Raw genomic sequence first — 21312 nt, 5'->3', positions numbered from 1 at the left:
AATATTGTTTCTAATATAATATTTTAATATAATGATATTCTATATTGTGTCCATAAACAGTATATATTCATTTATCAAATATTTCTCTTTTTATTCATTCATTTTACTCAATAAACACTTGAGTGTTTACAAATTTCTGTTTGTTTTTAGAGACAAGGCCATGCTCTGTCACTTAGGCTGGAGTGCAGTGGTGTGATCATAGCTCACTGTAGCCTTGAACTCCTGGGCACAAGCGATCCTCCTGCCTCAGCCTCCTGATTAGCTAGGACTACAGGCACGTAGCACCATGCCTGTCTAATTTTTTTTAACTTTTGATAGAGATGGGCTTGCTCTGTTGCTCAGGCTGGTCTTGAACTCCTGGCCTCAAGCAGTCCTCCTGCCTCAGCCTCTTAAAGTGTTGGGATTACAGGCATGAGCCACTATGTCCAGCCACAGTAAACACTTATGATTGTCTATTATGTGCCAGAAACTGTATCTTTTTGTGCTTGGCATAGTAGTATTGCTAGTATTTGTTGAGGATAATAGAAAAAAAAAAACAAAGAACACTTAAATTACATAGCCAAAATACTGCATATCTGTAAGTACCTTCTGTTCTTCCATTAAATGCTCAACACAGTCATGCTCAACTGAAATAGCCATTAGAATCATAAACAGTGCAGATTTAAAGAGGCATGAAAGTTTATCTACTCCAGCCATGTTTTGCCAGTGAGGACACTGAGCCCAGGGAGCTCGCCTTATTCTGCATCAAATATGCCCAGTCAGTGGCAGAGTTTGAGCCCTGGTTTTCTCATTCAGATTTTATGACCACTCCTCTGTAATGTATTCTCTCTCATTAGAGCAGGAAAGTTGGGACCTGGATTTAGCACTGTTCTTTTTGGCCACCAGTTAGAATTTTTTTTCTTTTAAGAAGAAAGAAAATCTTTTAAAGTTCTGGAGATTATAGGCCGGGCGTGGTGGCTCAAGCCTGTAATCCCAGCACTTTGGGAGGCCGAGACAGGCGGATCACGAGGTCAAAAGATCAAGACCATCCTGGCTAACACGGTGAAACCCCGTCTCTACTAAAAAATACAAAAAACTAGCCGGGCGAGGTGGCGGGCGCCTGTAGTCCCAGCTACTCGGGAGGCTGAGTCAGGAGAATGATCGTAAACCTGGGAAGCGGAGCTTGCAGTGAGCTGAGATCCGGCCACTGCACTCCAGCCTGGGCCACAGAGCGAGACTCCGTCTCAAAAAAAAAAAAAAAAAAAAAAGTTCTGGAGATTATAGACTTTTTCCCCAAGCCGTTGTTTTAGGTAGGCAAATTTAAGATACATTTTAATAGTTCATGAAATTGTCATTAAATCTCTAAAGTGTGCATAAAGCACTGCTCCTTAGAATACCTGAAATGGTTGCAAAAATACAAGTTCTTGAACAAGGACCTCGTACCAAATTAAATGCAGCACCTTTCACAAGGGAACAGAATTGACATTCAAACAAAAACTTGGTACATTGACTAAGCTCAATAAGGTATACTCTACCACAAAGAATCCATAGTTGGTATTAGAATTGATTAAATATAGCCATTTTCCTGGGTATATTGAAAATGAAACAATGAAAATAAATGCCAATATTTGACTACAAAATAGATTTCAGAAAAGGTAGAGACAATAACAATGGAGGCAGATATTTAATGTCTCTATTATTATGTCCTTTTATTCTTTTTTCTTTAAGTGAACTTTCCTCACAGAAGTAAATATTTAAGAAAATAACATACTTATACTTTGGGACTAAATATTACAATTTATTTAAGAAACATGATTTTTTGGTTTCTCTAAACACTCTTTTTAGAAGAAAAATGTGCTGGTGATATGTTCTGTCAAATACACTAGAGGATTTACCTACTCTGTGCAGTTACCCTTAGAGGTTTGTACCAGCGTGTGTGACTTCAGGGCCACCACTGATGGTGCTTATCCTGAGTGGCTGTTTGTGGCAGCCCTGAGAGCTTCTTCAGTTTAAACAGAGTGACATCACATGTGAGGAGGGGCAAACCTTTCAACTGCTGGAAAGCCCTGACTGTACTCTGCCCCCATCTTTACTTTAGCCTAGGAAGAGCTAGTTCAATGGGAACTGAGCTGGCTCAACCACAGGGCTTCTTGGTTTCCAGCTGATTTCAAGTTTTAGCACTGATAACCCTAAGCATTTAAGACCCTAAGCATTGATGACTAAGCTTCTGGCTTCCGCCTTTCCAGCAAGCTGGTGTCCCTCACTAACAAGCTTGCTTCCCTTAATACCTAGTGGTCAGGTATTATCTTCCTCACTTCCAATTTGTCTATAAATAAATATGTAAAGTGATTTAGGGATAGAGTCCCACTGCTGGAGTACCACTTAGGATGCATCCAGCTGTTCCCCCAGAAGCTCACCTTTCTGTAAGATAGCTAGGGGCATTGCAACATTCTGCAGAATCTTGCCTATATTTCTGCTCAGTGAGCTTTCATTGTGTCTGTAACTGTGTCGTTAGAGATGTTCACTCTTTCCATACATACTGCCTTTACAATATGACACAGTAACTCTTCAACAGAAAAATACAAAAAATGATAACATATGAGAATACACCACAGGCAGTTATCTTTCTAGAATGTGATCTCCAATTTGAGCTGCATCTACAACTAAGAATAGTAAGCATTTATTGTATTAAGTCTGTGCTTCATTTTAGGTATGTTTACATAAATCTAACCTTTCATTCTATCTCTTGCTACCTTTACCTGTCACTATGCCTTGATTTAAAACAAACATCAAAAATCCCTGACAGTTTTTCTTTGGTAAATATCAAATTCATATTACTATATATGTATATATATATATTTTAAATTTTAGGTTCTGTTTCTTTTCTGAGGATCTGTGATTTCCATAGCTCATTCATTAGACAGCTGGTTCCCCTCAGTTCTTTGAGTAGTGTCTGATTTAGAAAATAATCTTTAACCTACCTTCTCATTCAGAGGACCTTGAAAACCTCCAAAAAAGAGGACAACACCAGCAAATGTTTATAGAGCATTTTCTAGTTTCTAAGATTTTCCTTCTTCTTAAAAAAAAAATTGTAACTGGTGGCCAAAAAGAACAGTGCTGAATCCAGGTCCCAACTTTCCTGCTCTAATGAGAGAGAATACATTACAGAGGAGTGGTCATAAAATCTGAGTGAGAAAACCAGGGCTCAAACTCTGCCACTGACTGGGCATATTTGATGCAGAATAAGGCGAGCTCCCTGGGCTCAGTGTCCTCACTGGCAAAACACGGCTGGAGTAGATAAACTTTCATGCCTCTTCAAGGAGTGTTTTAATCATTGTATGTATATTAACTCAATCTCCTTAACAACCTGAGGATGTAGGTTCTGTACTTAGGTTGAAACCATATGAAATTGCATTTTTTAACAGGTCAAAACAGTCAGGTATTGACAATTTCTTATGGTTCAATCTAACCCATCTAACCTATTTTATAGATCAGGAAATTGAAACATAGAGATTACATAACTTGACCAAAGTCGTACAGCCAGTCAGTGGCAGAAGTGGGATTTGAGGAATGACCAAACCGCCTTAAACCCATTTCACTGACAGTTTGGTTTTAATATTTCTAAGATCTTAGATTATCAGAGAAGTAGAGAAAAATTCTAAAGGTATTACTTTTGATAGACACTGGTATTGCTGGAAGTAAGTGGCACTATTGGGTAGACCAGAGGCTGTGGTGCATTTTTCCTGGTCCTCCCTGGTGAGTATCCTGTGATTTCTTTACCAGCATAGCCAGTAATCAGCAAAGACAAATACCTTTTGGGTTTTTTGTTTTTTGTTTTTAAAGAGTCATTGTGGTTTCTTTTCTTCAGCTACTTTAGTTTCTTATACATACTGTAATTTCTAGTGCCAATACTGTACTTAGGTATTTTATCAGTATTAATGACCTTCCAAACATTCTTAAAAAGTTGGTATTTACTAACTGGAGAAACTATAACAGAGTAAGTTTAAAATAATCTAATGAACTTATTGAAATGTACCCCATACTTATTTTCAGCCCCTCCAAGACAGATAGATTTCCTAAAATCTGATGGTAAGACAGGAATAATACAGGGTAATCACAGGAGAATAGAAAATTCCAGGCAGCAGTTTCTTGACTATCGAAAGGAAACGGTTGAGATAGCTGCAGAAGCTAGGAGGTGAGAAGACCCTGAAAAACCAGGGTGCAGGACAAGCTGGCTGAGACTGTCTGGACCCAACATAGTGCTGAATTTGATCTAGGTTTCACATAGGACCTCATTATATGCTCATTAACATACAAGTCACACACGCACCAGTGCCATGACAGTTCCAGGGCACTCATATTTGGTGTAAAAATGGATGGCACCACAGTTCTGAGAAATTGCCACCTTTTTCCGGGAATCTTCATGAACATTCCACCCCTTGGTTAAAGAAACCCATAAAGACAGGAACCCCAACCCTCCTTGTCCACGGCTCTCTTTTGAGAACACCCACACTCCCCTTTTGAGTGTGTACTTTTTGCTTTGCAATAAATCTCCATACTTTCACTGTTTTCTGACTTGTCCTTGAGTTTCTTCTCACCACAGTGTCAAGAACCTGGTCACCAGCCAGGGTTGAGGTCCCACTGGTGTTTGGGGACCTCCCTTAACCCACCGGTATCAATGGCATTAAGCAGAGCTCTAATACCAACCAAGCAATAATGTGAATGCTTGTGAGTCTATAAAAAGTAGATACTGCGCAGGGCAAATGGCTGAGTCGTTTGGGGAAAATAGTTTGGAAAAGGGCCCAGAATTTAACTATCAGAACTATGAAGCTGAAAAGATGATCTATTCTGAACCCTGTTTTAGGGTTTATGATTTGCACAAGGTTGCATCAGGTAGTTCCTGATTCCTAATATACTTCCTCTCTCTCTACCGAAAGTCCTTCTCCCTTTCACAGGGAAACAGCCTGCAAAACCTCTCTTCAATTATAAAATAAATACGCCTGAATCTTTAAAACCATTTTGAGAACTGAACAAAGTATTCTTAGGATAGATTGATTTTTGTTATTCATCTCCTTCTCAGAGTATTTTTAAATGGAAACCATGGAAATATTAAATATTAATAAAACTTCTTTTTAAACCCTCAATCCAATCTTTAAGAAAATATTTCAGCCAAATGCATTTAACTAAAACATTTATCTGCGGATAGCTTTCTTTATTTTTATTCAAACTTTCAATTGATTGATTTTAAGTGATGGATGAAACACTAAATGTTCCCTGACTTAGAGCTTTCCCTTTCTCCATCATAAATTGACATTTTTGTGGATCCTTTGTGCTGCAGCATTCAAAACTGCCTTTTTAAGAAATAACAAAAAAATAGTATTTGCTACAGTCACCAGATGGTTGTCACATTTTGTTTTGAGTGCGCTTTACCACTTAATTTTGTTTTGTTGCAGCATCAGAGGTTGCCAGTCAAGCATCTGCTATAGCTTATGGCCTAGGACTGGAGCCACTGCTGATGGCACATGTTCAGAGCGGCACTAATCTAAAATAAATGTTTAATAAGCTAGCCACAAAAGCACCTGGATTTTTGTTCTTTAAATTTCACAAAACTGCATGAAAGATTTAGAGGTTGGAAACAATTCTACATAAGGTTTGACTTATGCATTTTTATGTAGTTTAGTATATAAAAAATAATGCCTTTTTTCTTTATCTTTTGTGAATTCCAGCTCATCAAGGTGCTGTACAAGACCAGCCATACCAGCTGCCAGTGGAAATCGATCCTCTCGTAGGTCTGTCACTTCCTTCTCTCTTTGCGATTCATTAAGCTCTGTATGGTGGCCCTGAAGTGTAGATTACAGTTGTTTTTCACTTGCTGGTTGCTGGGAATGGAATTTTCCTGATAAACCATTTGCATGCAAATTGGAATGCAATGAGCTGTGGCTATGCTGGTATTTCATCAACTCCCCCTCGTTGGTTTGCCTAATTTGAACAGGCCTAGGACGCGTGTCACTGAAAATTAATATGGATGCTGTAATAATGTGTGATTGAGAATGCGCATGAAGTACTGTCAGGATAATATTGGATCTTTTCATCACTCAGACTTGTTGATGAGCAGGAGCGAGGCACGTTATGATGAATTGGTGCCCCGGTAATGTGATGGAGCTCCTTTGCTGGGAAAATTTTCATAATAACAGTGGGGTTCTTAGCAGCACTGTGTTATGAAAAATAAAACTGTAGTGCCAGGGTTTCATCATTAAAGGAGATCAATCCTTTCTTCCTAGACCCTCTGTTCAGTCTGAGGGGATTAATGTGCAATTGCAGAGCAGTTTCAAAGTGGAAATATATTGCCCAGCCAATGGTAGTGTTAAGATATTTGTATTCATTTTCCTAGGGTCCTACAACCCAATAAATTGCCATTGGAGGTTAAATTTGTTCAGGGGAGAAAAAAATAGGGAGGCGACCAGAAAGAGCCATTGGGATGAAATGAGCATCTGCAGCAGATGACTTAGAATATTTAATTGCTATTATGCTTTTTGAGTAGATTAGTTGAAATCTCTAGTTTAGTATTTTTCATCCTTACGTGTGGGGATTTCAAATGTGGCATCACTAAGAATGTTAAGCCTTGATTTTGAAGATGTTATTTAATAACTTTTAGAATAAAAACTTACTTGCCTACCTGTGGGGTAATGCTATCGGCATAGATATTTGGCTTGTAATTTTGTCAAATTTTCTAGGCACAAATAAATTTGTTAGAATTTTAATGTTTTTAAAGAAAGCATATGAATGAGCAGGTTTATTATTTTGAAATCCAAGATGTTCCCTATATATAGTTTACGATTTTTGTCTTTAAAAGCCATTGTTTCAATGGAGAGCTAAATGGCTACCATTAGCAGATAGACTATCAGGATGAATAAAAATAACCTTAAGCTCTAAACCAATTCATTTATCATTTCCCCAAGTACAAACAGAAATCTAATATGTAATTATCTATATGAAGGATAAATACCACTCTGGTTCTTAAATCTTGTTTTGTTTTGAGTAGATATGATTTGCCATATATTAAAAAAACTAAAATGCTCACTTGGGTAGTTTAAAAGTCAGGAAAATAATAAAGCCCATTTGCTGGGTCATTTAAAGCATTATTTCTGAATTTTAGACCCAACATTTTCTTTGCACCTTGACAATGAATATCCTACGCTATCGAGTCTAATTAAATGAATTCAGCAATTGTTGTAACCCTGTAGGGTAAGCATGGGTAAACTTTTTCAGTAAAGGGCCAGACAGTAAATATTTTAGGTTGAGTCCCTCTAATCTACAAATCCCAAGCCCCAAATACTCCAAACTCTGAAACTTTTTTAAGACCAACATGACACCACAAGTGGAAAATTCCACACCTGACCTTATGTGACAGGTCACATTCAAAACACAGTCCAAACTTTATGTCAGGCACAAAATTATTTAAAATATTATATAAAATTACCTTCAGGCCATATATATATATATATATCTCATATAAATATCTCATATATATCTCTATATATTATATATATATCATATATATATCAGGTTCATATGAAACACAAATTAATTTTGTGTTTAGACTTGCCTGTCATCCCCAAGATATCTCAATATACGAAAATATTCCAAAATCTGAAAAAAAAATCTGAAATCTAAAACACTTCTGGTCCCAAGTGTTTTAGATAAGGGAAACTCAAGCTGTTCTTAACTCTACCAGTATAGCACAAAAGCCACCATAAATAAAACACAAATGAATGAACGTAGCTCTTTTCTAATAAAACTACATATACAAGACCAGTCATGGGCAGGATTCAGCCTTTGGCCCCAGTTTTGCTGTCCCTGCCCTAGATCAACGGTCAACAGACTTTACACTTCTACCTGCTGAAAGAATTCTTTAACACCATGTATCCTCCAAAATCAATGTGCAAAAATCATAAGCATTCTTATACACCAGTAACAGACAAACAGAGAGCCAAATCATGAGTGAACTCCCATTGACAATTGCTTCAAAGAGAATAAAATACCTAGGAATCCAACTTACAAGGGATGTAAAGGACCTCTTCAAGGAGAACTACAAACCACTGCTCAATGAAATAAAAGAGGACACAAACAAATGGAAGAACATACCATGCTCATGGATAGGAAGAATCAATATCGTGAAAATGGCCATACTGCCCAAGGTAATTTATAGATTCAGTGCCATCCCCATCAAACTACCAATGACTTTCTTCACAGAATTGGAAAAAACTACTTTAAAGTTCATATGAAACCAAAAAAGAGCCCGCATTGCCAAGACAATCCTAAGCTAAAAGAACAAAGCTGGAGGCATCATGCTACCTGACTTCAAACTATACTACAAGGCTACAGTAACCAAAACTGCATGGTACTGGTACCAAAACAGAGATATAGACCAATGGAACAGAACAGAGTCCTCAGAAATAATACCACACATCTATAACCATCTGATCTTTGACAAACCTGACAAAAACAAGAAATGGATTCCCTATTTAATAAATGGTGTTGGGAAAACTGGCTAGCCATAAGTAGAAAGCCGAAACTGGATGCCTTCCTTACACCTTATACAAAAATTAATTCAGTTCAAGATGGATTAAAGACTGAAATGTTAGACCTAAAACTATAAAAACCCTAGAAGAAAACCTAGGCAATACCATTCAGGACATAGGTATGGGCAAGGACTCCATGTCTGAAACACCAAAAGCAACAGCATCAAAAGCCAAAACTGACAAACGGGATCTAATTAAACTAAAGAGCTTCTGCACAGCCAAAGAAACTACCATCAGCGTGAACAGGCAACCTAACAGAATGGGAGAAAATTTTTGCAATCTACTCATCTGACAAAGGGCTAATATCTAGAATCTACAAAGAACTCAAATAAATTTACAAGAAAAAACCCCATCAAAAAGTGAGTGAAGGATATGAACAGACACTTCTCAAAAGAAGACATTTATGCAGCCAACAGACACATGAAAAAATGCTCGTCATCACTGGCCATCAGAGAAATGCAAATCAAAACCACAATGAGATACCATCTCACACCAGTTAGAATGGCGATCATTAAAAAGTCAGGAAACAACAGGTGCTGGAGAGCATGTGGAGAAATAGGAACACTTTTACACTGTTGGTGGGACTGTAAACTAGTCAACCATTGTGGAAGACAGTGTGGCGATTCCTCAAGGATCTAGAACTAGAAATACCATTTGACCCAGCGATCTCATTACTTGGTATATACCCAATGGATTATAAATCATGCTACAATAAAGACACATGAATTGATACTCAGTAAACAAGATTTTATAATGTTATAAGTAAACAAAATTTTAATATGTACAGTAGAATCTAAATATCAGAGTGAATTGATACTCAGTATTTTCTGTTTCTAAAAGTACATTGAAAACCCATTAACATATGGAAATTTCACATTGTTACTTTTTTATCTTGAATTTTATGTTTTCATTTTACTTCCCCCACATAATTTTATGTTAACTTTAAAAAAATTGATTACCCCATTTTGCTTTTCAACCATAAAAATGTGTTTGCAAAATTAAGCATATGTATTCAATTTAAATTTTAAAATTTCTTATGACCATAAGGCTCAACTTTTAAAATAAACTTATCTGTATCAAGTGATTATTACAAATATTAATGTATTATAATTATATTATTATAAAGTTTAATAAATGTTTATTTACATAAAATGAACATTTATTGAAAATTCATCATCATCAGGTCTATCTTACTTGTTTTTATAACTGGAACGTCTGAGCAGTGTTAATCACTTAAGAAAATAGCCGGGAAAGAGCTTTGTTTCAACTGTGCCACTCAAATCTTTGAACTCTTTCTGCATTAGTGGCAATTCATATAGTGATCTATCACTAAGAGTTATTTTTATGGTTTATTATTATCTGTAATTTTAACAGTCTATCTTTAAAACTTATTTTTAATGATCTACCAATTGGCAGCATGATTGGATCCTCATTCCATTTTATTGAAAGTAGTAAATTGGAAACCACCTGACTTGCAGAATGATTTGATACTTACACATTCACTTTTCAGTATCATCTCAGTATTTTGAATTGTCCCTTTATTGGGGACAAGAAATTAAACTCTGGGGTACAGCACATAGTAAGATTCTGTGTGGAAGGGAAATACGTCTTTATTTTATCTAGTAGAAGAAGGGCATGAGAAAGATGAGGTAAGAAAGGAAAACTCATAGGAGAGTTCTCAGGCAAATCAATTTCAAGCAGTAGAATATATTAAAGTTGAGGAATTAGAAACTTACTGGTTTTAACTTCTGAACCTGTGTATCCCTTAGGAAGTGTTATACCTCCAGGGGTATGCATATCCTAGTTTGAAGACTGCTTATCTAGATAAATATACCTTAGCTGGATGGGGGACTTGGCAATGTTAAATTACAAGTAAGCACTTGCTTAGAAAATAGTTCATGTGTGTGCTGAGGGGGCATCAGCCTTTGCCCATGGGTACTTTGTAGTCACTCAGTTCAAAATTATGTACATGCCCAAATCTGTTGAGGTCCTCCCAAGAGATCACCCCAATCCCCTAAGAAAGTTCAGCAAAAGTTTATATCATAGGAACAAAAGTCATATAAATACTGACAAGAATAAACATGTTTACAGCTCTCATGTGGAATAAAGTACTGCAGTAACCAGTGCAGAAAGTACCACATACCTTGTTTTAATTGCTAGGTTTCTTGGAATTAAAAAAAAAAAAATTGTGTCACAAAACTTCATTGCAATGGGATACCTGATTGCAGTTAGTGGACACTGTCTCTCTGTAATAACACTGATATCTATAAAAGCTTTTGTCATCTGCCAGCAACTTCCCTTTGTTAGAAGAGGGAAACAATGATTCCCAACTAGGATTCTGGCCTTTTTACTACTGCTGTCGCTTTCTAGCCCATTAATCCTCCAAAAGCATACGAAGCCTCCATTATCAAACAGTTATCCAATAATCTTAAATGGTTGTGTCCACAGACATTAGCAGAATTTCTGCAGTGTTGCACATGCATGTGTACATGTGTGCCGTTTTGTGTGTGCCATGAGGGCAGCAGATCCATCAGTCCTCTGTGTCCCCAGTGGTTCCCAGCACAGCACTGGAGAGTATTTTGAACACTTTTTTTTCTTCTATTTTACTTTCTGAGCTTTCTATTAAACTACCCACATTAACATAGTTATTACATACAATGAATAGAATATAAATATTTTTCTATGTTTGATTTTTCAAAACAATGAAAATTATGGTGAAAAGCTTAATAATCAGATGCAGAAGTTTGTTTGTTCTGATTTCTGGTACAATCAAATTTCTTTAGCAGCGTAAGAATCCTTATTTGTACTGGAGAGATGATGGTAAAATAACCCTTAGATCACTAGAAACAAAGCTTTCTATTTGGTTGGCCTCAATGCCAAAAAAGGCATCTCAGTGAAGATTCCGTTTCTGATAATGGCACACTCGATGTTATATTTCTGGACGATTATTACTCTTTCCATGTGCTCAGTGTTGCTCTATGTCTGACCTTTTTCTTTGTGACAAACCCCATCTCAGGTGCTCTGTAGCACTTTGAAAACACACTGCCAAGGCTGTCTTGTTTTATTGCTTAAATAAGGAGTAAGAAAGTGGCAGTCTGCTGTGCTTTGACTTTTTCAATTACAGGAATCTTTAATAAACAGTCATTCTACCCTTTCCTTACATGCAAGTGCAGTTGTAAACAGGGGAAATGGGAGTTCCCATCTAGTCAAATTAAAGACCCGTTAAAGCCAAAGTAGTACAAGATGCTACAATATTTCAAATATATGACATTTAAATCCTAATATCTCTTCCTTGTGACAAAATGTTATAAGTAATAGATTGTCACAACATGAACCATTCTCATGACAATAAATGTAATGAGATTGTCAGGAACACAAACCTAACTGTGATGCAATCTGGAGATTGTAATCCAGTTTGGTTCTGCCCAAGAGCTAGAAAGCATGTTCTGTGAATTGTGTTCTATTTTTAAATTGTAGTATGTTATTCTCTCTTTCCTCTAAGCAAAACTTTTTAACTGAGATACTGAATTTAGCTACCCACATTTTTCCAGCAATTGGATATGTTTTCCTACTTAGTTTTTCAATTATTATACTTAAAATTAAGGATCAATACTCTTATCTGGGAATGTGTCTCCTCTTCTCCCTCACTATAGGATTTCTTTGCCCATGTGGGTTTAATAGTTGTTTTTCCTCCCTATTCTTACAGCCAGCAATACAGGAATGCACAGGAGGCAAATCACTGACCTTTTAGACCAAAGTATTCAAGTGCATTCCCAGTGCTTTGTCATCACTTCAGACAACCGCTATATTCTCGTCTGTGGCTTCTGGGATAAGAGTTTCAGAGTCTATTCTACAGACACAGGTAATTTTCATTTTATCAGTGAACTAAAGTTTACTATAAGTAGCATTGAGAGGCTTACGATGCATTCTCATCTGCTTCCTTCCAAAAATTACAAAATCCTAAAATTTACAAAATAAGGAAAAGAGGGCATTATTTTCCCTCTTCAAATAATAATCTACTATATATAGTTCACTATTAAATTTGCTTCAGCCTGTTTGTAAGAGACAGTTTTTTATAGTAGGTTTGTGACCCAAGTTCATGGTTACAGAATAAATGATTCATTTTGAAGGCAAATCCTGGTATGTAAATACCATGCATGAGTATATGCATAATCTTATGGCAGGTGCACATACATGGAAGTGTATTTCTCACTTTTGTATTATTTAAAGGATTTTCTTTTTCTTACTTGAAAGACTCATTAAGTCTAACTCTTGGCAGTAGATATCTTGCCTCCACCCAATTCTGGATAGAATCTTGCTGAAATCTACACCATCATGAAGAAAAGTAGCTGACTATTGATTTTATGTGTGACAGGAGCTCTTGTTAAGATATAAAAATTTTAGCCGGGCGCGGTGGCTCAAGCCTGTAATCCCAGCACTTTGGGAGGCCGAGACGGGCGGATCACGAGGTCAGGAGATCGAGACCATCCTGGCTAACACGGTGAAACCCCATCTCTACTAAAAATACAAAAACTAGCCGGGCGAAGTGGCGGGCGCCTGTAGTCCCAGCTACTCGGGAGGCTGAGGCAGGAGAATGGCGTGAACCCGGGAGGCGGAGCTTGCAGTGAGCTGAGATCCGGCCACTGCACTCCAGTCCGGGTGACAGAGCGAGACTCCGCCTCAAAAAAAAAAAAAAAAAAAAGATATAAAAATTTTAAGTCTATATATTCATTTACATGCATCTCTCTAAGGGACAAACCAAGCTGAGCTCAGTGTTACTACAGGAGATGTGGCTGAGTAAATGTCTATAAATGTTTGCATATAAGAAACTGAGAAACATTGAGAAATGTAATGGTGTCCCTTAAAATATTTTATAAACTGTTAGAGGATGAAATAAAGTTATAGTAAATATATAGTTTAATATTTAAAATAATGAAAATGAGATAGTAATTCATTAGAGCTAATTGATACACAGTCGTGTTTCTTAACAGGCATACATTACGATAAATGCATTGTTAGGGGATTTTATCATTGTGCAACATCATAGAGTATACTTACAAAAGCTAGACGGGCTATCCCAGGATACACCTTGGCTATGTGGGGTTACCTATTGCTCCTAGGCTGCAAATCTGTACAGCATACTACTATACAGGATACTGTAGGCAACTGTAACACAATGGTAAGTATCTGTGTGTTTAAACACATCTAAAAATGGAAAAGGTATGGTAAAAATATGGTATAAAAGATAAAAACCATTCCATTGTCTTCTGCAAGTAAAAAATAATAGTAGTAAAAGATAAAAACTGGCATACCCGTATAGGGCACTTCCCATGAATGGAGCTTGCAGGACTGGAAGTTGCACTGGGTGTCAGTGAGTGAGTGGTGAGTGCATATGAAGGCCTAGGACATGACTGTACACCACTGTAGACTTTACAAAACTCTGTACACTTAGACTACACTAAATTTGTTTTTCTTTAGTAATAATTGGCTTACTGAAACTTTTTTACTTTATAAACTTTTTAATGATTTTAAACTTTTCAACTCTTGTAATAACACATAGCTTAAAACACATTGTACAGCTGTACAAAAATATTTTCTATATATCCTTATTGTATAGCTTTTTTCTATTTTAAAAAATTTTTAGAAAACTAAGACAAAAACATATAAATTAGGCTAGGCGTCCGTAGGGGTCAGGATCATCAATATCACTGTCTTCCACCTCCACATTCTTACCCCATTGGAAGGTCTTCAGGGGCAAGAACATGCGTGGAGCTTTCATCTCCTATGATAACAGTGCCTTTTGGAATACCTCCTGAAGGGTTTGCCTGTGCCTATTTTAGAATCAACTTTTTATACGTAGAAAGAATATACTTTAACAATAAAAAGTATTGGATAATAAGTACATAAACCAGTAACAGAGTTATTTATTATCAAGTATTATGCACTGTACATATTGTATGTGCTGTATCTTTATATATCTGGCAGTGCAATAAGTCCTTTTATACCAGCATCACTACAAACATTAGTGATGCGTTGCACTACAATGTTACCACAGCTCTGATGTCACTAGGTGACAGGAATTTTTCAGCTTCATTATAATATCATGGGACCACCATCATATATGTGGTCCATCGTTGACCAAAAAGTTGTTGTAAAGTTCATGACTGTATACTGTGAAATTAGATATTCAACTGAAACAAAGGCTTACATACATCTTTATTTAATGTTGTAGGAATTGAAAAATCTTTTAAATTAAAACTTCTAGTTATTTGAATGCTTTATGGTAAATCATCTTTCAGTCTTGTTAATAATCTTTATAAAATGTTTGAGTCCATACTCCTGCTTTAATATAGTTTATAGAGCAATTAATTTTTGGTTATTCAAGGAGTTTGTTCTTGAACATCTTTTTTATCTTTATTGTTTGTTATATGGAACTGATGATGTGGTTTTCTCATAGTTTCCATCTTTATTCTGTAGGTATAGGAAAGAAAACATCACCATTCAAGCCTTTCTGATTATTTGGGCTTTTACTAGATGTTTAAGTCTATGGGGTAGATTACCATTGAACCTAAACACTCCTCTTGGAGTCTTGGATATGTCTTTGTTTTCTGCTTAAAGACATAGTTGGAGACAGTGTAAGCAACAGTTGGAGTACAGTGGCACAGTTACGGCTCACTGCAGCCTCAAACTCCTGGGCTCAGGTGATCCTCCTGCGTCGGCCTCCCAAGTAGCTGGGACCACAGGCACACAAAAAAGAAAAAGCTATTTCTCTTTTTTTTTTTTTTTTTTAATTTTTATAGAGACAGAGGTCTCACTCTGTTGTCCAAGGTGGTCTTAAACTCCTGGAGATTTTCTCAAATATTCTTTTGGACTTCATATTGTTTTTCCACATATTTTTTAAGTGATTGAAATAAATTTTTAAACATGAAAATGAATTTTTCACTGTAAAATAGAACTAATAGAACTGTAAACCACTCTTTTTGGTTTACAATGAAAACCATAGAGTAATTCACCACCACCACAATCAAGGTGCAGAGTACCCCCAAATACCCTGTGCCACCTACTAGAAGTCAGCTTTTTACCCCACCCTCAACCTCCTGGCAACAACTAATCTATTCCTCATCTTTAGTTGTGCCTTTTTCAGAATGTCATATAAATGGAATCATAAACCATGTCAATCTTTGGTTTTGACATTTGAGTGTTTTTAGTTTGTTAACATTCTATATTATTGTTTTTTAAAGACAATATTTGTAGAGTAAAGCTAACTTCACTTTCATATAATACTAATAATTGAAATCCTATATTCACACAATTTTATAGAATTTATAAAATTCTTTCACACACCACTGTTTCAGTCTCACAGTAATCCTGTGAAGTAAACAGGTGTCTTATCCCCATTTTTCAGGTGATAAAACTAAGGTTTAGAGAGATTATGTAACTTGCTGAAATTTATATAGCTAATAGTGACAGAAGTGGGCCTTGGACCTAGCTCTTTTAATTTTAAATATAGCACGCTTTGTGATCATACCATGTTGTCTCATCCAGGTGTTACCAGTCAGTCACTGATTTTTTTCGGAAAATGCTATACTTTGTAACACTAAGTTCCTAGTATGTCTGCCATGTTACATTAGACTTAATAAACCTGATGTCATTCTTTTCCTTCTTTCAAAATACGTTCTAATGTACTGTCTTTAAAAATGTGTGCATTTGTTGTATAAAACGTATAAATAAGGAATAGCTTTAAACTTCATTTCAGTGACTTAACTTGTGAAATAAAAATATTTATACTTACCAGAAAAGTTGTAGAAAAAAAATCTCAAATGATAGTCCTGGTGTCTTTCTTAATATCTTGTATAAAAACTCTGATGCTAGTTTTATTCAGAATACTTTCAGTTAGGGTAAATATGTGTCTGTGTTTTTACGACAACAGGAATATTAAATATTTTTTCTTAAGTTTAGCAGAGAATCAAGGGAAAATCGTATGATCAGTAATATATAATGGCAAAGCTAACACAAGTGTTCCATTCAATTATAGTTTAGCACACAAGCCAAAAAAAAAAAAAAAAAAAAAATCCTTCTCTTATTAGATTGGCGGGGAGGGAGGAGAAACATGGGTTGTAACAGGAAATTCTTTAAACATAAATCATGTTTTCGGGTCACAACCAGAATAGCAGAGGCAACAATAAAACCTTCCCCTGGCAGTCGGAATTATTTTCAGGCCACATTTTAGATTCAGTGGTGCAGAGTCCTGAGCTTGAATTTTTTTATTTGTAGCACAGCTGTCAAATAAAACATTAACTAGAAAATTTGTTCTGTCAAAAAAGGGATATTCTAGTGCTTGTGGTAATATTTGATATTAGTGTGTGGAGAGGTGGACTGGTATTAAAGGAAACAAAAAATACAGGTTGAGGAACACTTATGAGATTATCAGAAAATAATTTACCAAAAAGAGCAGCAGGTATTTATATGCTGTGATTTATTTAGGAGGAGTGAACCTCAACCTTAGAACAATAACAAATATTGCTGAGGAAGGCTGCCAGAACAGGAAAAAGTAAACTTAAAAAAATAATGTGTTCCAGAGTTGAGCCCAAAGTATAAATTGTAAAGAATAAAGTTAATTTGTGTTAACATATAAAACCCTTTAGATGTAACTGGTTAAATGTCACTCTCTCATTTAGATCTTCCCTGACACCCAGTGTAAATTTGTTCTCTCTTGTTACTGTCATTAATCCAACCTTGTTCTTTTCTTTTATAATACTTATCCCTATTCATAATTATATACCTGTTTGAGTTTGTTTAATGACTGTCTGCCCCACAAGACTGTAAAGGCTGAGGGCAGGGACCATGTCTGTTTGTTCACCACTGTATACAGGTAAGAAGGCCTAATGCTGGGCACTTAATAGGTGCTTGGTATTTGTTGAATGAAAATTAATTGTGATAACTCTTTGGAAAACAATCAAAACACTAAAAATTTTAAAAAGGAACCACCGTGACTGAATGCATGTTTCCTTACACTGACATTGGAGAAACAGAGCAGTGACTTCAGCTCTTGAGAATTAACATGTGACTCTTGTAAAATTCTGCCCCTATATTCAATCCATCCCATCTTTACAGCTAAATTGTTTCCCTTTGTCCTCACATGAGTTGGAAATTAAGTTACCAAGTGAATAGCTGTTCTTTGCAAGCCTCCTGCTGCATGAAGAACACCTGGGTTTCCTCTGTGTCGTCTACCTCAAATACCTGGCTAGTTATTTCACTCATCCTCACTCCTACAACCCACTGAGTGTTGGGTTTCAAATCTGAAATAAGCCTGCCCGTACGTAATCTATTTCAATCACATCTATATTTTATGTGCTCTCAGCATTTAGGCATAGGCTAAAGCAGAAGTCATATATATTCTCTATGATCACATCACTATATGATGTATTCAGTTTCTTTCAGTAGTTAAAATACATGGATTTAACCTTTGATTTTCTAGTTATTAATAAGACTGCTTTCAGCTACCTAACTTTTGTCTTATCCTATGTAAGGCCTGCCTGTACTCTGATCCCCACCAATTTACCACTGAACCTCCACACTGTTTGTCATGTAAATTGGAAATGAAGTAAAAATTATTACATATTTCATATTTAATTTGCTCTTCATTTTTTTTAATTCTTGAAAGTCTTGAATTCTTCTTTATTTATTGATATAAGCTTATTTTTTAATGAAATGTTTTGGTGTCAACTTAAAAGGTTGAAGAAATTCAAAAGTGAACATCTTGAACATTTAGCAGTTAGAGACACTTGCTTTGAAGTCTGCTCTCCCTTAATCACAGGAGAAAAAAGTAGTATATTAGTTTTGCCACTTGAGATTGAAATGAATCTGATTTTAAATTTATTAGAAGTAGGCTATATGCAAGACTGCTACTCATGAATGAAAACATGTATTTGACTTTTCCATCTGATTTAGATAATATTTCAGAATTTTATTTCTAAATTTTCAGCCTTCATAATAAGCCTTAGGTTTATTAAAATCAACAATTTTAAAAATTTAATGTAAATATTATATTTGTTATCTTGGAAAGTTAAATACACTTGATATGCCAGTACTTGAGACCTTTACCGTTTAAGAAGTTTACAGTGTACTCCAGGTTAAATACATAAACTATTTAGGCATATTTAATTTTCAGCTTAGTAGCCTTTTTTTCCTTGAACATCGAAATTACATTTTATAATCAAAATATAAAAACTTATTTTTTAAAAAGCCATGCTGAATATTAAGGGTAGACATTGTATAGCATTTATCTGTAGACTCTGTAGACATGTCAAAGCAAATATGTTAGCTGGAAACTCTAAAGATGGAATGGGGGTGTGTCATAGATACTTAATTCTTTAGACAGGTTTATGTGAATTATTACCACCATACCTGGTTAAACAAAGATTCTTAAAGGGTGAGGGCTTTACTTTTTTTCTGACACCTTTACATGAACAACTGTTCTGTGTTTGAAGGCTTAGATATATAGCAAGTTTACTGGGTTTCTCTCCATTGTCCCCAATCATTACCATCTTGATTGCACCCTCAAGGAATCTTCATCAGACGATTAAGACAAGGAATCACCTGGCTGAAATTGCAATCACAATATATTAGTTCTTTCATCATAATTTCCATATAAGCCTGATTTGAAAAGGTAGAAGCTCTCCAAAGTGACTTATATTGTCTTTGTATAGATCACTTAAAACAAGAAATATGTTAAATCTTCAGTAATTCAGAGACAGGTTTTTATTAGTGACATCTAAATTATAAGTACTTTTACAGAAAGGCAACTAAGTTTTATTTTGAATCATATAGAGTAACCAAGAAAGTGTTAAAATGGTTCCAAAAGGGTTCTCCTGGGCCTGCTTTAATTAGTAAACATGATTCATTTGTAATATATAGAAGCCATTTGTAATGATACAGTGCCATGGTCCTCAAGTATTATTTGCTGAAATAGTTTTAACATATGCCTTTCAAAAATGTTAACACTTTTCAGTGTATTTCTTTGTTGTTCTTGTTAGCATGCAAAGAAAACTGATAGGTTGGACCATGTCAAATTATTATAAAATCTGAACCATGACAATCAGAGTTCATATGGCTTTGTTGTTTTACAAGTTGTCTGTTCACTAGGATTTTTATTTTTTTAATAGCAATTTTAAAGAAAATTGTTTTGCATTACAGGAAAATTGATCCAAGTGGTGTTTGGCCATTGGGATGTCGTCACTTGCCTCGCTCGTTCAGATTCATATATTGGGGGAAATTGCTACATTCTCTCAGGGTCACGTGATGCAACTCTTTTGCTGTGGTATTGGAATGGAAAATGCAGTGGGATTGGAGATAACCCAGGCAGTAAGTACGATTCATTTTTAAAGTAAACTTTTACAAGACTGTAGAGAGTTAACATTTTGCAGTAAAGTTACCTTTTTGTTATGGTAAAAGTGAAACAGAATTATCAAGTATTTTTAATTTATTAGTTATAATTTAAGAATGATCCCAGATAGCCTCATTATCAACATTTTGTGACCATTGATAATTAAAATCCAAGCATGAAATCTTATGTTTCATATTATACAGGCTAGTCTCATGATCCAAAAATTCTAGTTCATTGGAAATAGCTGTCACCAAATAAAATAGTTTTTTATTCATGAAGATACAGCATAAAAGAGCAATCACATATTACCTTGTTTATTGAATTCATATTTTAAAAGAACAAAATAAAAATTATAATTTCATAGAAACAAACTAGTCTTTATAGAATTATGCTTTCATTTACGTATTTAAAAGATAAAACAGGTCATAAAAGGCCAATATGGAATACTGAAATTGGCTCTTGGTTTTTCAGATGGGAAATGAAAATGTTCACCAACAGCCTTAAACATCTTTATGAAACTATGCTGAAGGCAGTAAAACAAAAAATGTGTAACCATTTAAAATTGTAATTCACAGAAGGCAAAAAAAGGAAGCAGCTACCATTAAAACCAATCGCACACAGCTGCAGAAAAGAAATGGCTTTAGAAAAACACAATTAAAGTGAAAAAACAATTAAAGGGACCACCTGAAAAATGAGAGTTTAATTAAAATGATTATGACAACACTGTAGAATTCCTGCAAGAATAGCTTTAGATTTTTACTTCAGAAGGTAGAGCATTTTAACTGCTCTTAAATATTTACAGTTTCTTAATTTAAAGCAAGTTGCAATGTGTTTGGTTAAGGAAGGATCACGTTCTTCCTGATGACTTTACCTGAATACTCGGTCCTTGCTCTGTCACTCCACCCCAGATTGTGAAATGGTCTAAATATGTTTAAGGCCATCATATTTTGGATTGACTTCTCAAAGCTTTGCTTAAATGTATAATATTTGTATGAAAATGAACCTTTTTTTCAAAACATTTAGTCAAATGCTAGTATAGTGTTAAAAGAAGTATATGTGAAGTATTTTTCAAAGCTGTTTCTTATTATGTACATTATAGACTTTGATGTAGTAGGTAAACACAGTTTTTATTCAATGAATATCTAATAGATATTTCCTATTTTAATCAAAAAAGGGATAATTTCCTACACAAATAGGATATGAGAAATAATTTTAAGGCTGTGATGCTATTGATAATACAGACTTTGTGATCAAATTGTAGTGTCTGTATATGTCAGGGAGTAGGTGTACATGCATTTCACATTTATACAGACATCTCTATATGATTACAATAGAAATTATAAAGATGTAAATTTCAGGGATTTT

At 35.3% G+C, this 21312-nt stretch overlaps 1 protein-coding gene across 5 annotated transcripts in view; it reads left to right on the top strand.

The window, feature by feature from the left end:
* LRBA (LPS responsive beige-like anchor protein) overlaps positions 1–21312 on the top strand; it is a 787299-nt gene that overhangs the window by 729761 nt on the left and 36226 nt on the right. For all 5 annotated transcript variants that reach the window (XM_033215458.1, XM_033215456.1, XM_033215457.1 and 2 more), the window contains 3 exons: positions 5706–5768; positions 12268–12423; positions 19758–19925. In XM_033215458.1, coding sequence (XP_033071349.1) covers positions 5706–5768; positions 12268–12423; positions 19758–19925 — 387 coding nt within the window. The remainder of the gene's footprint in view (positions 1–5705; positions 5769–12267; positions 12424–19757; positions 19926–21312) is intronic.

Source organism: Trachypithecus francoisi, unplaced genomic scaffold, assembly GCF_009764315.1.
Source record: "Trachypithecus francoisi isolate TF-2019V2 unplaced genomic scaffold, Tfra_2.0 Lachesis_group1, whole genome shotgun sequence".
Classification (NCBI taxonomy): Eukaryota; Metazoa; Chordata; class Mammalia; order Primates; family Cercopithecidae; genus Trachypithecus; species Trachypithecus francoisi.
Note: the sequence above shows the minus strand (reverse complement) of the source record. Positions and strands in the feature narration are given on the sequence as shown.